This window comes from Papaver somniferum, chromosome 2 (assembly GCF_003573695.1).
Source record: "Papaver somniferum cultivar HN1 chromosome 2, ASM357369v1, whole genome shotgun sequence".
Classification (NCBI taxonomy): domain Eukaryota; kingdom Viridiplantae; phylum Streptophyta; class Magnoliopsida; order Ranunculales; family Papaveraceae; genus Papaver; species Papaver somniferum.
The window spans coordinates 55,820,950-55,834,469 of NC_039359.1; the positions used below are offsets into that span (position 1 = coordinate 55,820,950).

Here is a 13,520-nt window from a genome sequence, read left to right on the forward strand (position 1 = left end):
CTAGCAACTTTAGTCAATCAAATCAAAATAATGTAAAAGACGTGATTTATAACCTTTTAAAAAGTGGGTCTGAGGCATAGCGTAAACAACAACCAAATGAAAAATACATTCAACTACAAACTCCCCAAGCACCAATCCCATGACTGCCATAGTAACCAATTTGAATTTCAATAAACCCTAATTTAAAAACAAAAAACAGAACAATAATGAACTATACCAAAAACCCATTACAACTCTACAAATCTAAAATTTATGAGATGACAAAACCCTAATTTTAGAAAAGAAATGAGAATCTTAGATTTGTTAGTCTAATCCTTAATAAGTTATTTTCTCAAAATGAAAAAACTTACCCTAATAAATTCATGTTGGTCGGAGATTTGGGATTTGAGATCTATGAAATTAACAAACCATTCGACCTTAATAAAATTACTGATTTGAGCCTTCATAATTCTCCTAAATCATATGAACCCTAAAAATAGAGAAGAGAACAAGAGATAGAATCAGGGAAGAAAGATAAAATAAGAGAAAGGGACCTGATTATCATTATCGACATCATCATCATTGTGTGTGTATAATGATCGATGATTATGGAACCTCAAAAAAAGAAGAAGAAGTTAACCCTAAGAGAAGAGAATGAGAGAGAGCATACAATTAAGAAAAGAAAAATGAGATTTCTTTTCGACTTTTGACCCAACTTTTCAAATTTTAGTCTAAATATGAGTCAGTTTTGAAGCTGACTGAGCATCTGAATAAGCTGAAACCGAATCATCTTAAAGTATAGGAAGCCACTCTCACGAGTCTCATGCGTAATTCCAATCTGTTGCGAATCATAATAAAACTAAACAGTTGCGAGTTTTGTAACTAGAGGAAACTGTTACAAATTATTCGCAACTGAAAATTCGCAACAGGAACAAAGCTGTTGCGAAATCTAATTACTAATCAAGGAAAATGTTTTACCGTATGGGTACTATTTTTGTAGATCTCGGAAAGTGCTTTCCGAATATATAAAGGTTGCAAATATTGGACAAACGGTTCGAAAAATAAATTGATTTTAATTTTTTTTTATATTATTTAAAACTGCTGACATCATCATGAGTCACTTTGAATTAAACTGCAAATATTTGGACTAAATTGTAAACCAGGAAGGTTATTTGTGTACTTTCCATAAAAAAAGGACAAACTTGTACCTAGTTGAATGGGTTAGGACTAACTAGTATATTTGGATGGCATTTTGGACTAAACCGTATTTTTCCCATTTATAATCTCACAAAAAACAAGTTACAGTTTTCTATGCACAAGGCCCAAGTCCAAGTATCATATTCAAATTTTCTTCTACTATTGGTTTTTACTTTGGTTTCACCTATTTTCCATCCACATTTTTCCTCTTTGTCACCTACATAAATTGCCACCGCAATTTATCCTATTTATTGCCTATATAAATTTTAGAATATGTTACACACTACCTTTTGACTTTTTTTTTTACACCCAACAATTAAACCATCCGATTAACTAAACAAACAAACATAAAAATAAAAAACCTAAATTTCCAACAATCTTTTTCCTCCATATCCACCCACCAACCTTTCCCCATCTTTTGTTATCGAGAAATAAAGAAATCATGGGGAAAGAGGGTTCTGTGGTTGTGATAATTTGAACACTACGGATGTTTGAGACAGTTTCAGTACAACAGTTTTTATTCAGATTTTCTTTTACTATTGGTTTTTACTTTGATTTCATCTATTTTCCATCCACATTTTTCCTCTTTGTCACCTCATAAATTGCCACCACAATTTATCCTATTTATTGCCTATATAAATTTTAGAATATGTTACACACTACCTTTTGACTTTTTGTTTACACCCAACAATTAAACCATCCGATTAAATAAACAAACAAACATAAAAATAAAAAAGCCTAAATTTACAACAATCTTTTTCCTCCATATCCACGCACCAACCTTCACCCATCTTTTGTTATCGAAAAATAAAGAAATTAAGGGGAAAGAGCGTTCCGTGGTTGTGATAATTTGAACATTAAGGATGTTTGAGACAGTTTCAGTATAACAGTTCTTAGTCGTTGAAATGGTGATGACGATAACTGTAAGGCAATGGTAGTCTGAACGATACAAATGTTCTTCTTCTATGGAGTTTTGACTAAGTAACCTAAAATCAACTTCATAAATAAATTGAATACGTCAACTAATTAGAACTCTGGTTGCATGTGTTCTCCATGCACTTGAATTATATTAATAAGTCTTGGACGTAAGCTGATGGTAATACAATATGATAATAAATATAATTATTTTTAAATTGTTGATAGTTTGATGAATTGGGTGTAGGATCGAACAAGAGAGAGGAGAGTACAACGCGGAAGCAAAAACGACTACATTGATAATAAATTTGATGTACAAACTCTCATGGATCAACAACCTATTTATATTGTTCACAAACTTGACGACCACTCAAAGCACTTTCCTAACAAAGATTAAACTCCAAACAAAGACACATTCCTAACATAAACCAAACTCTAAAATAGAACTCTTCTAGAACCAAACAACTCGTTTCTCAAGATAACTCGACTTCCAAATATAGTCTTGGTTTATTATTTCCAACATCCTCCCTTAAACCAAGACTGTCATTACTCCAAGCTTTCCACACACTGATCAAGCCTTACTTCAATTGAAACTTATTTGAGAAAACATTCTCAACAATCCTTTGTAACCTGCAAACGGTTCACTCTTCAGGCCCTTGATTTCTTCAACGTTTCTTAACAAGCTAGAAACACAACCGTGTGCTCTATCCACTTGCTATCCAAACGCGAAACCAACTCCTTTCCTCTTTATCACCTACTTCACTCGCAGGATTTCCATGACCTACTTCACTCGCATGACTTACATACAAACTTACTTCACTCGTAATTTGTAACTCATCACCGAGGATTGTAGCTCATCTTCTACTTTCTTCTTTTCTTCACATGTTACTTCAACAAGAGTCACAACTGAACTACAACTGATCTTTTCACAGTTCACAAACCTTTCTTCTCTTCTAGAGTACACATTTTACTTTACTTCTACAACTCATGAGGCAATCAAAAAACAAAAGAAATAACACAAAGAATAAGAAACGAAGACAAAAATTCTACTGATACTTCTCTTTCTTCACAACTTTGTTGTTCTTTCGTCTTTTTTCCAGTCACGCTTCTTCCACAATCTCTAACTGTTCTTCCAAAGTCTGAAACACTTTGTAGGTTTTCCAAGTTTCCGCCACAAACTCTTCAACCACAGTTTTGTCACCAACATGTTTGAGCTAAAACTCCAACATGCTACCGTCCTCCCTTAAGCTCAAACATAACCATCCAACATTCCTTGTCATTCTAAGTCTCTAAATTCGCATTCAACACCATCAAACTGTACCAGTCCTACTGCAATACCAACTTTGATCTTCAAAATTTTTGATTTCGAGTCCATTACCTAACTCTTTCAAACAACCACTCACCTAAACATTCAAACAAACATCTTTCACAGTCGTCATCAAATCTCTTGCTTCGAACCCTTCTCGGACTCAACCATCATACCTCTTTTTCTTATTGTCACTCAGGCATTTAAACAAACACTTTTATTTTATTTTATTTTTTTATTTATTATTTTTTTAACAGTAAACAATTCTCAAGCACCGATTTTTTTTTTTTTTTTATGAATCTTCTCTAACTCTTATCTCCTTCTCCTCTCTCTTCCTCTCACCTTGGTCTGATACCATTTGTAGGATCGAACAAGAGAGAGGAGAGCACAACGTGGAAGTAAAAACTATTACATTGATAATCAATTCGGTGTACAAACTCTCATGGCTCAACAACCTACTTATATTGTTCACAAGCTTGACGACTACTCAAAGCACTTCCCCAACAAATATCAAACTCTAAACAACCACTCACCTAAACATTCAAACAAACATCTTTCACAACCATCATCAAATCTCTTGCTTCGAACCCTTCTCGGACTCAACCATCATCCGTCTTTTTGGAGTAATAATTAATGTGTTCAAATAAATAAGTTTAAAAGGAAAATAATCAATTTTTGGTGCACCATAATTAAACTAAACTCTAATGTAGGATTACTAGTTTTTTAATGGAATTTTAATGAGAAAGAGGATTAATGAAGAAGAAAAATAAATATAATTAAGGTTGGTAATATTTGTAGTTAAATTTAATTTGAATTTTATAGGTGGTAAATAGGAAAAATAAAATTGAAAAATAAAATTATTTTTAAAATTTTGATAGGATGATACGTAGGAAAAGCGTGTGTGACAAATAGGTGAAACCTTTACTTTTAACCACACTTTAAGTGATTCCGTCAGCCTTCACTTTGCGCGCACCCAAACAAAAATTTAGGAAACATCTGCTCTTTTGCTTTTTACTACACCCACTTTCTCAACAAAAGCTCATCTTACTCGACTATACTCTTGAAATTTCCACTATAAATATGCACTATACATTAATATGTTAATCCACAACAACCTCAAACATAACATCTTTAGCTGACTAACTATCCCTGCTTCAACTAAGTTAAAAAAATCTTGTTTTTTCTCTTCCAAGAGGTTACCACTTACCATGGGTTCTTACAAGATTTTCTTCGTTTTGTTAGATTATTGAGGTTTCCTCCATCAATTTCATCTCAGCGGCTCGTCATTTTTTGCAAGCACCAGCAGCATTACCTTCAATTCCTACAATGCCAACAATTCCTGCAAATTCATGATCGATAATAGGTATACTACCTTTAATGGGCTTATGTAGGCTGTATTAAGGCGTCTAGCATGGTGTAGCTTTGGTGAGTTTTATTCATATTTGAAGTTGAGGATATGTGGCGACACCTGTCTAAAGGATGATGTTGCGTATATGTAGATTAAGCGGATTGTCGGTTTTTTTGTTCTTAAAAAAAGTTGTTACTATCTACATCCAAAAAGACCGCAAAGGATTATCACGGGTTCAAATAAGAATTTCCTTGTGCTATTTTTAATCTACAGTTGCATCGGCGGACAACAATTTAAGCTCTTGGGCTCGTCATTTTTTGCAAGTAACAACCCTCAACCCTACAATAATTTTGAAAAATCTCACAACTCGCAAGTTGTTAGAACTTAAAACCAATCAGCAATGGAAGAAAACTCTCAAAACATTCGAACTCAAGCAATGGAAGAAAACTCTCAAAACATTTGAACTCAAAACTAGTCAGTCGTTCGAGGGAGAGACTCATAACCCGTGCAGGACTATGTAAATGAGCATCCAATCCATTGCCAAATGGCAATTAGTAGTGCAATCCTAATACGATATATGCTGAAACCTTTATTTTACACACAACAGTGTGACACTAAATATTTTACACACAACAACTTACGGTGGCTGTGAGTTTCTGCATTTCTTAGTAAAGTTCCCAAGTATCCCATTGGCAAAAACAGAAGAAGTACATCTAATTTACTATAACTTAGGGAAATAGTACAAAGTGATCACTGATCAGGATGAAATAAATGGGTACAACATGCAACTGAAAAAGCCAGAGGATCATAAGCATTAACCAAATGATAACTACTACTACTACTACTTATTCTTATTGGACTTCCAATTGATGTTTTTCTCTTGATATTACAGCTAACTATATAGCTATTAGTCCATCTTTCTTTGCAATGTAGTCACTGGTATTCAGATTGCAATAGTTTGTAATTGCATGGTGCCATATCTGGAGAGATCTGAATAGTGAGCTCCAGCTGACAAGTATCTCCGCAAGGGGCTGGTGGGGGTGGGGATGGAGACGGAGGCGGAGGTGAAGGATTTTGACATCAACACTGCTCATACCATCTATACCATTCTCTAGGAAAAGTATAACCACCTGCTACACACTCCTTTCTTGCCATCGAAAGCCCTATAGCTCTGCATTCCTTCTCACACTTAGGTTTTTGAATGCATTCTGTTCCACTATCATGATTAAAAATAAGATATTCTTGCTCATCCGTACATATCTCATACTCTTGTGGCCAACCGCCGTGAAATTCGGATGGAGATTGAGGAGCAGGTGGAGGAAGGGGTAGCGATGGGGAAGATGATGGTGATGGCGGTGAGCTACCACAGCAACACCTACATCTTAATTCATGATCATGACGGCACCCATATTTTACCTGTGGAAGTCCCAAGATCGAACACTGCTTATCGCACCAATCAGAACAAAAGTTGCAATTTCTTCCCGGGGGAAGTGGTGCCTTGTGGGTTGAGTCAATGTAGATATCTCCGGGAATGCAGATGCTCTTCCACGCTGAAGCCATCTCTACAAATACAGTGTATAGATAACGTTACACATATGCCAACATTGGAGTGTTCAAAAACTCGATCGATCAAGCACTTCAAAATGAATCTTACTAAATTTCAAACGCAAAGCCTACCACATTTTTATGAGATCCAGAAGAAAGGATACATTGATCAAAGCAGGCTACACAAAAATTGTACCACCAAAACATACTAAAGGGGATCACTCGATAGCAGAGGTCAAGTGAAGAAAAGGAAAATCCGCAAAGATGATCATGAACCAAGGAAATAGAAATCAAGTAGGCGTGTAAACTTACCAAGAGAACCAAAGAGACATATGATTACTGCAAAGAGTAAAGTGCTTGAGCTGAATGCCATCTTCCCCGTTTAGACCAACATATTGATTTTTTACTGGTACTCTTTACTTATGAATCTAGGAGACTCTATATTTTGCTCATTATAAAGGAAAAATCTCTATATTTTGCTCAAATCTTTATAACACAAAAATCCAAGTTTTATATAATAAAATTTATTGATAACATAAAAATCGACCTACCTACTTAGAGCGTCCACAATGGACAACTAAACTCAAATATTTGGTGCAGTGGATAGGCGTAGTGGGACGGACCATCAATCAAAATTTGATCAAAGAGTAAAACCCAGATCAAATTTAGTCGGCGATCAAGACCAAACCCAAATATAGTCGGACGTTTATATAATGTCCGTCTACCCAACGGGCGTAGGTATAATGTCCGCTAGTAGCCGCGCGTTCGTAAAGTTAACGCCTGATGCAGGGCGTTGGTATACCTTACGCCTGGATGGAGCGTTGGTATAATGTCCGCCTGGATGGGGCATACATAAAGTTAACGCCCCTTAGTTGGGCGTTGATATTCTTTGATCCTCTACCAGACGTTGATATACTTTGGACCAAAATGATCTAATTTGAGATACATCACATGGGACGGGCTTTATACCTCCGCCCCATTTTTTTTTTTCTTTTTTTCTTTTTTTTTTATTTTTGTTTGAATTCCCCGAGCGTAATCTTTATTAACGCCTGATTTCAGGCGTAATCTTTACAAACGCCCCATTTCAGGCGTTATCTTTACCCGCGCCTGATTCCAGGCGTAAACTTTACCAACGCTCGATGTCCAGGCGAACTTTATATCAACGCGCGACCAAATTTACTCTTCTCCCTCTACGCCACACGACGGACTAAACCCAAATTTGATCTTTTTTTTTAGTCTTTGGTTTTGGTCGCACCACTGCAGTTGCTCTTAGACTCCCAACACAGAACAAAACATATGGTTGTGCTTTCTTTTATGGTATTTCATTTATAAATTAAAGAGCCGTGTGTGTTAAACTTGAGCACATGCAAAATTATACAGAAAATCGGTCATGTGTCCAAATATTTTGGAAACATGGTTCAAATGGAGGAGTAAAAATTAATATGGGTGAAATGGACATAAAAAAATAGTAAGGATGAAACTGGATTCATCCTGGCTTAAACTTAAAAAATAGCGAGGATGAAACTGGATGCATCCTGTGTAAATTAAAAATAAGAAAAAGTATTTCAAAATTGGCAGGATGAAACTGTTTACACCCTGACTATTTTTACATTTTTTTCCATTTAAACAGTATCAAAATCTAAGTGTCCTTCTCACCCAGGAATTATTGATTTTGGTCTTTTTAACCAATTTTGTGAAAATTATAATTAATTGAGAAACACAGCAAAAAAGAGAAAAATAGGATACATAGTACTTCTGCCTGTACATTCATTTTCAAATAACAAAAGCTAATGGCAACTACGAAACTTGTGAAATTTTGGCATATATCAGTATATTAAAGCCATAAGCTGAGTTTTTTGTTTTATCACCCATCTGTCAGTTTTTCAAGCTCTGATTTCTTGGTAGTTCTGGCATGCGTGTTCTACGGTATTCATAATCTATAAAACTAGACAGTGGGATTTTTGTTGACTTACTCGTTAACGAGATCATTTGAAAGATATCATGAGCGGAAGAAAAAAAACATTACCTAAAAGGTACGAAATATATGGCACGTAAGCTAACTTGATTATTCACGACCACCAAGGTGAACGCGCATGAGATACTCTAACTTGATTCGATCACCACTACCTCGGTGGTTATATTCCAATAAAAGATCTACGAGGAACGACCTAAAACTAAACTGAGCCACCAGCAAATGTATCGAAGCGCATGAACATTCTAGGGGCATTGAAGATGAAGGGTAGATGATTTTTCTTACTTTTTCGAAGCATTCCTCCTCAGGTTACTTTCTTCCTATGGTGCTCAATACATGGTAAGTTAAATAACATTGATGATGTTGAGGAAAGGTGCTAATATTTATGGTTGCTGCATCTCGGTGGACCGTGTTGCGAATGAGACTGCTCACGGCTGGCTACTTATTATTCCAATGTTGATTGTTAGGTAAACTAAAGTCTGGTCTAACACCAACCGATGCATGGTGCTTTCCTAAGTCTATGGTTGCGTCGTCAAAATGCTGGTTTTGGAAATCCAGGGCAAATGAAATAGAGTTATTTGGTAAAAGAGTCTTATAAATTTATTATGTAATTAGGGTCTGGGTCGTAAAACATGTAGTTGATGCGTTAGGATCGTGGACTAACTAACTTTGACCGTTTGATTTATTTTTAATAATACCCTTATGAAATAACTAAATCACATCATATACTAACGGACCTAACCCACATAATACTAAACCAAACTACTACCTATTCCCTTACATTTCATCGAACATATTTACTACATTCACAAAAGCAACTTCTTTCACCAGTTTCACAAGAAAATTGTCCACGGTCTCCACTGTAGTTATGCACTAGATCAGGTCCACTATTTCAATTCATTCTTCTCTGTGGCAACAATAAATCACTTGATGGTAGGTTAGGATTTCTTTTGGAAAAACGTATACAGATAACGAAGATGAAGTTCTTTTTTGAGTTGGTGGGGATGGAGGAGAATGTTTAATTTGAGGGCTAATAATGAAGATTTTAAGAACCATTTTTTCCAAGCGCTTAATTGGTCACCGGAAAATAACTAGAGGCCTCACCAAATTTACACCCACTTTATTTGTTTTAGGGGTTCCAAAATGTTATGAAAATACTATTTTATCCTTCATTAATAATAAAATTTAAAACTCTATTCACCCATAATCCCAAGCCTCCATTTCATTTCCATATTTTAACAAAAAAGACGGAATCTCTTCTCCCTCTTTCTCAACTATCTTCTCTTCCATTGAAGAAAAAAAAATTCAATTACAGTTAAAGGGTCGTCAACCTGAAAATCGTAAAGCCTAACGATTTTTCATATGCATGTAGAGATTATGAAAAATCGTTAGGATATATGAGGAGGAAGATAACGACCCTAATTCTAGTTTTTCATTTTTTTTTTGCTCTAAGTTAAAGTCGTTACCGAAACATAGAAACATATAACGATCATTTACGAACGATCCCATTTTAAAATTAACGACTCTGCATGAAAAGAAAGCAAAAAACCGCGCCTATTTTAAATGTTAACGACTCCATATGAAAAAAAAGCCAAAGACGATGTCCAAGTAACAAGGGTCGTCAAGAAGAGATTTTTCTACAAAGAGCTTAGAAGCTAACGACCCTTTGTATGTTTTCCATGTGAAATTAATGAGTTAACAACCCTTTATGCCCAAGTAACAATCTAATAACCCTTTTTTGCCCAAGTAACAAGCTAACGACCCTTTTTTATGCCCAGTAACAAGTTAACGACCCTTTTTTGCCCAAGTAACAAGCTAACGACCCCAAGTAACAAGCTAGCGACCCTTTGTGCCAAAGTAACAAGCTAACGATCCCATTTTAAAAATTAACGACTCCGTGTGAACTTTAAGGGTCGTTAATGCGTAGATTTTTTAGATGACGACCCTTATTATAGTAGTCAGTGTTCATCATATTACCATGACGATTTTTCATAATCTGAAAAAGTTGCAGGTTTGAATCGTCAACTGTGGTATCAATTAATTGACGATTTTCTAGAATCGTTGGGATATACATCCCTCGACACTGACGACTCTCAAGAGTCGTTAGTTTATTATACTCCCGACCTAACGACCCTCACTCTGAGTAGTTCCATATCGACCATGAATTGACCACTTGGAGCACCATTCAGATAATTTGAAGAGTGTATGAAGTTTACCTGATTGTTTTGAGCTTCGGGTTCTTCATTTTGAGTATTGGTTCCTTCATTTTGAGCAATAGGATCGTCATTTCCACCATTATTCAAGGCTTCCTCTATTAACATATCTTCATCAAACATCCAATCCATATGATTAATTGAGACAATCTTACCATCAACACAATCATGTATGTTGTTTGAATCTTCACCTACATCATTTCCTCCACTAGAATCACTCATTTCAAAAAACCCTAAATTTTCCCCCAAAACTCACTTTCTTCCTCTCCACAACACAAAAAGCCAATTTTTCTTTTATCAAAATTTAATCCTTAAATCTGATTTTAATCTAACTAAATTATTTAATAATTATTTAACTTAATTAGTAATTATCACTAATAATTTGGGGGTAATTTTGCCATTTAAAAAAATTGGGGATAAGGAATAACCCTTAATTACTATTTCATGCCCTTTTTTGTTTTGTAGCTAGGAGTCCCCAATTATTTTCTAGGGCCCCAATTCAGCCGTGTTTTTTCCCTCCATCTTTCTGTTAAAAGAATCTAATTTATGGGTTTGTTTTCCTTTTTGTAAAATTTGATTTCGGCAGCTCTATGTTGAATTAGTTGAACGAATCGAGTTAGATATTTGATGGAAGGAATTGTTCTGCTGGGAAGAAAAGAATTCAGAGAAGTTCGATCGATGATAATTTACTTATTAGCACCGAAAATGATGCATAAGATGACGGAATTTCAATGGGATAGTCGAGTAGAACAAGTGAAGACTGTGAAGTCAAGTCATAGAAATGGGAAAAGATGGAAAGGAAGGACGAGAGAAATACATGCTTTGACAATATTCAAAAGGTCAACGATAGTCAGGCAAAGGTCAAGGTTTTTGGCAAAATAAAATATGTCAACTGACATCTTTCTAACGGTCTTCGATCAGTCTACGATCCTAATGCATCAACCGCATATTCTTCGATCCAGATCCTAATTTGATTATAAAGGTGAGACCTTTTTACAAAATATCTCAATGAAATATGGATCGAAGAATCTAATTCTTGCTGCTGTAACTTGGACTTTATGGTGTGAGAAGAGGCAATAAAAAAAATCAGCAATGGATGGAGAGGCTTCACACATCAACATTTAGCTTACACCCTACATGTCAGAAGTATTCACAATGAGAAAAGGCGATAAAAATCAAACTACAACGGATGGAGAGGCTCTAGATCAACGTTTCCATATTGTATAATCACACTTAGCTTACAACACCCTCTTTATTTCTAGGGGCGGACCTTCAGAAATTCGAAGGCACCAAATAATTGTATAAGGTATATACCCCATAGTCCGCTGTATTGATTTTTTATCTACACTTTGATTGCGTCAGCTTTCACTTCGCGTGCACCCAAACAAAAACTCTAGAAAATCCGATCAACTAATAACAACTACTATTTTCTTTTTACTACACATACTTTCTCAACTAAACTTCATCCAACATAATCTACTCTTGTATGTTTTCACTATAAATAAGCACTAAACATCAATATGTTAATCCACAACAAACTCACTACACAACATCTCTTATCTCTCTTCAGTTGTTTAAGTAAAAACGTTTTTTCTTTTCTGCAAAGGAAAATCATGGCCTCTTACAAGATTTTCTTCGTGTTGTCTATGATCATTGCAGTATCCTTCATCAATTTCAGCTCAGCTGCTCGTCATCTTTTGCAAGCACCAACAGCACTACCTTCAATTCCTACGATATCGACAATTCCTACAGTTCCTGCAAATCCTACTATTCCTACAATGCCTACTATTCCTGCAATGCCTACTATTCCTACAATTCCCACAGTTACACCACTACCAACTGTATTGCCTACTGTTCCAAACTTCACATTACCTCCTTTGTCCGCAATTCAATCAACAATTTCTTCTTTATTCCCTAATGGAATCCCTTTCCTCACCCCTTCACCTTCTGCAACAACTTCCTCTACTACTAGCCCTTGATTTTGGTTCATATAGTATAGTTGTTTTATACTTACTACTAAAGTGTGTTGTTTTAATTTGTTTGAATACAGAGTGGTGTACGTTTCTAGTAGGTAAGAGTGGATGAGCTGATATTTTCATTCTATTACTGGGTTTGTTCTTATTTATGTAATACTGTGTGCATGGCTTAATATTAATGCTATTAATTAATTGCAAGATTTATGTATTGTGTGCATGGCTTAATATTAGTGCTATTAATTAATTGCGAGATTTATGTATTGTGATCTTATAAATCGAATGCCCGTGTTTCCTTGAAAAGAACTGTCGTCTAAGCAATATACGTTTTGATTCTAGTCTCCACATATATGGAAGTGTTGAGGGCCTTGGTGACCCTAAGCCTAAGAACTTGAGGGGTCCTAAGAGGAACTTCCCTGCTTTGTACGTAGGAGACTATATACGCATGTGCGCAATTTAGACGGTAAAATTTCGACCATGCCTTCCGACTATTGCCTAAACTATGTTTTTCTATATTCAGCATTCTCCTAGTTATTTCCTTTTTTGTTTGTGTTTCTTTTTTCCTTTTTAAGTTTACGTTTCTTTCTATATTTTGCTAGAACTCGGAGCTATATAAACTTATGCCTAGGGGTGGGACTTAGGTTGGTTGGGCGGATTAAAAGGCTTGGCGGAGGCAGATCCGATCTAGGAATCCTTTGCCCAGATTGCCCATCATACCCGTGGAACCCATGGAGGTACTGCCCAAGCCCGCCCAAGTTATATTCCTCGGGTTTCTCGGATTGGCCCAGTTTCACTGGACATACGAGTTTTTTAATATAATAATAACAATTTTTTAGTAATAATAAGATTTAATTGCTCAATTTATCTCAAATTTCCAAATAACTGAAAATTATTTACAATAATATAAACTTTTATCATGTTGAATGATTAATGAGATAAATATAATTTATATTTTCATTATTAAATTTGAAGATACTATCAAAAATTACTCTAAGTAGATAACTATACTAATTATAAAAATAGTTTTATATAGGTATATCATAGTTCTTCGGGTTGGGCGGCTTGATTGGGT

At 35.4% G+C, this 13,520-nt stretch overlaps 1 protein-coding gene across 1 annotated transcript; it reads left to right on the forward strand.

The window, feature by feature from the left end:
- The first annotated feature begins 12,088 nt into the window (after positions 1-12,088).
- On the forward strand, positions 12,089-12,454 carry LOC113351083 (RNA-binding protein 12-like). Its single transcript, XM_026595143.1, has one exon. The coding sequence runs from the start codon at positions 12,089-12,091 to the stop codon at positions 12,452-12,454; it is 366 nt and encodes a 121-aa protein (XP_026450928.1).
- Positions 12,455-13,520: the final 1,066 nt, after the last annotated feature.

Bases quoted from the DNA above. Each gene is read 5' to 3' on its own strand.
- LOC113351083 (XM_026595143.1), top strand. From the start codon at position 12,089: ATGGCCTCTTACAAGATTTTCTTCGTGTTGTCTATGATCATTGCAGTA.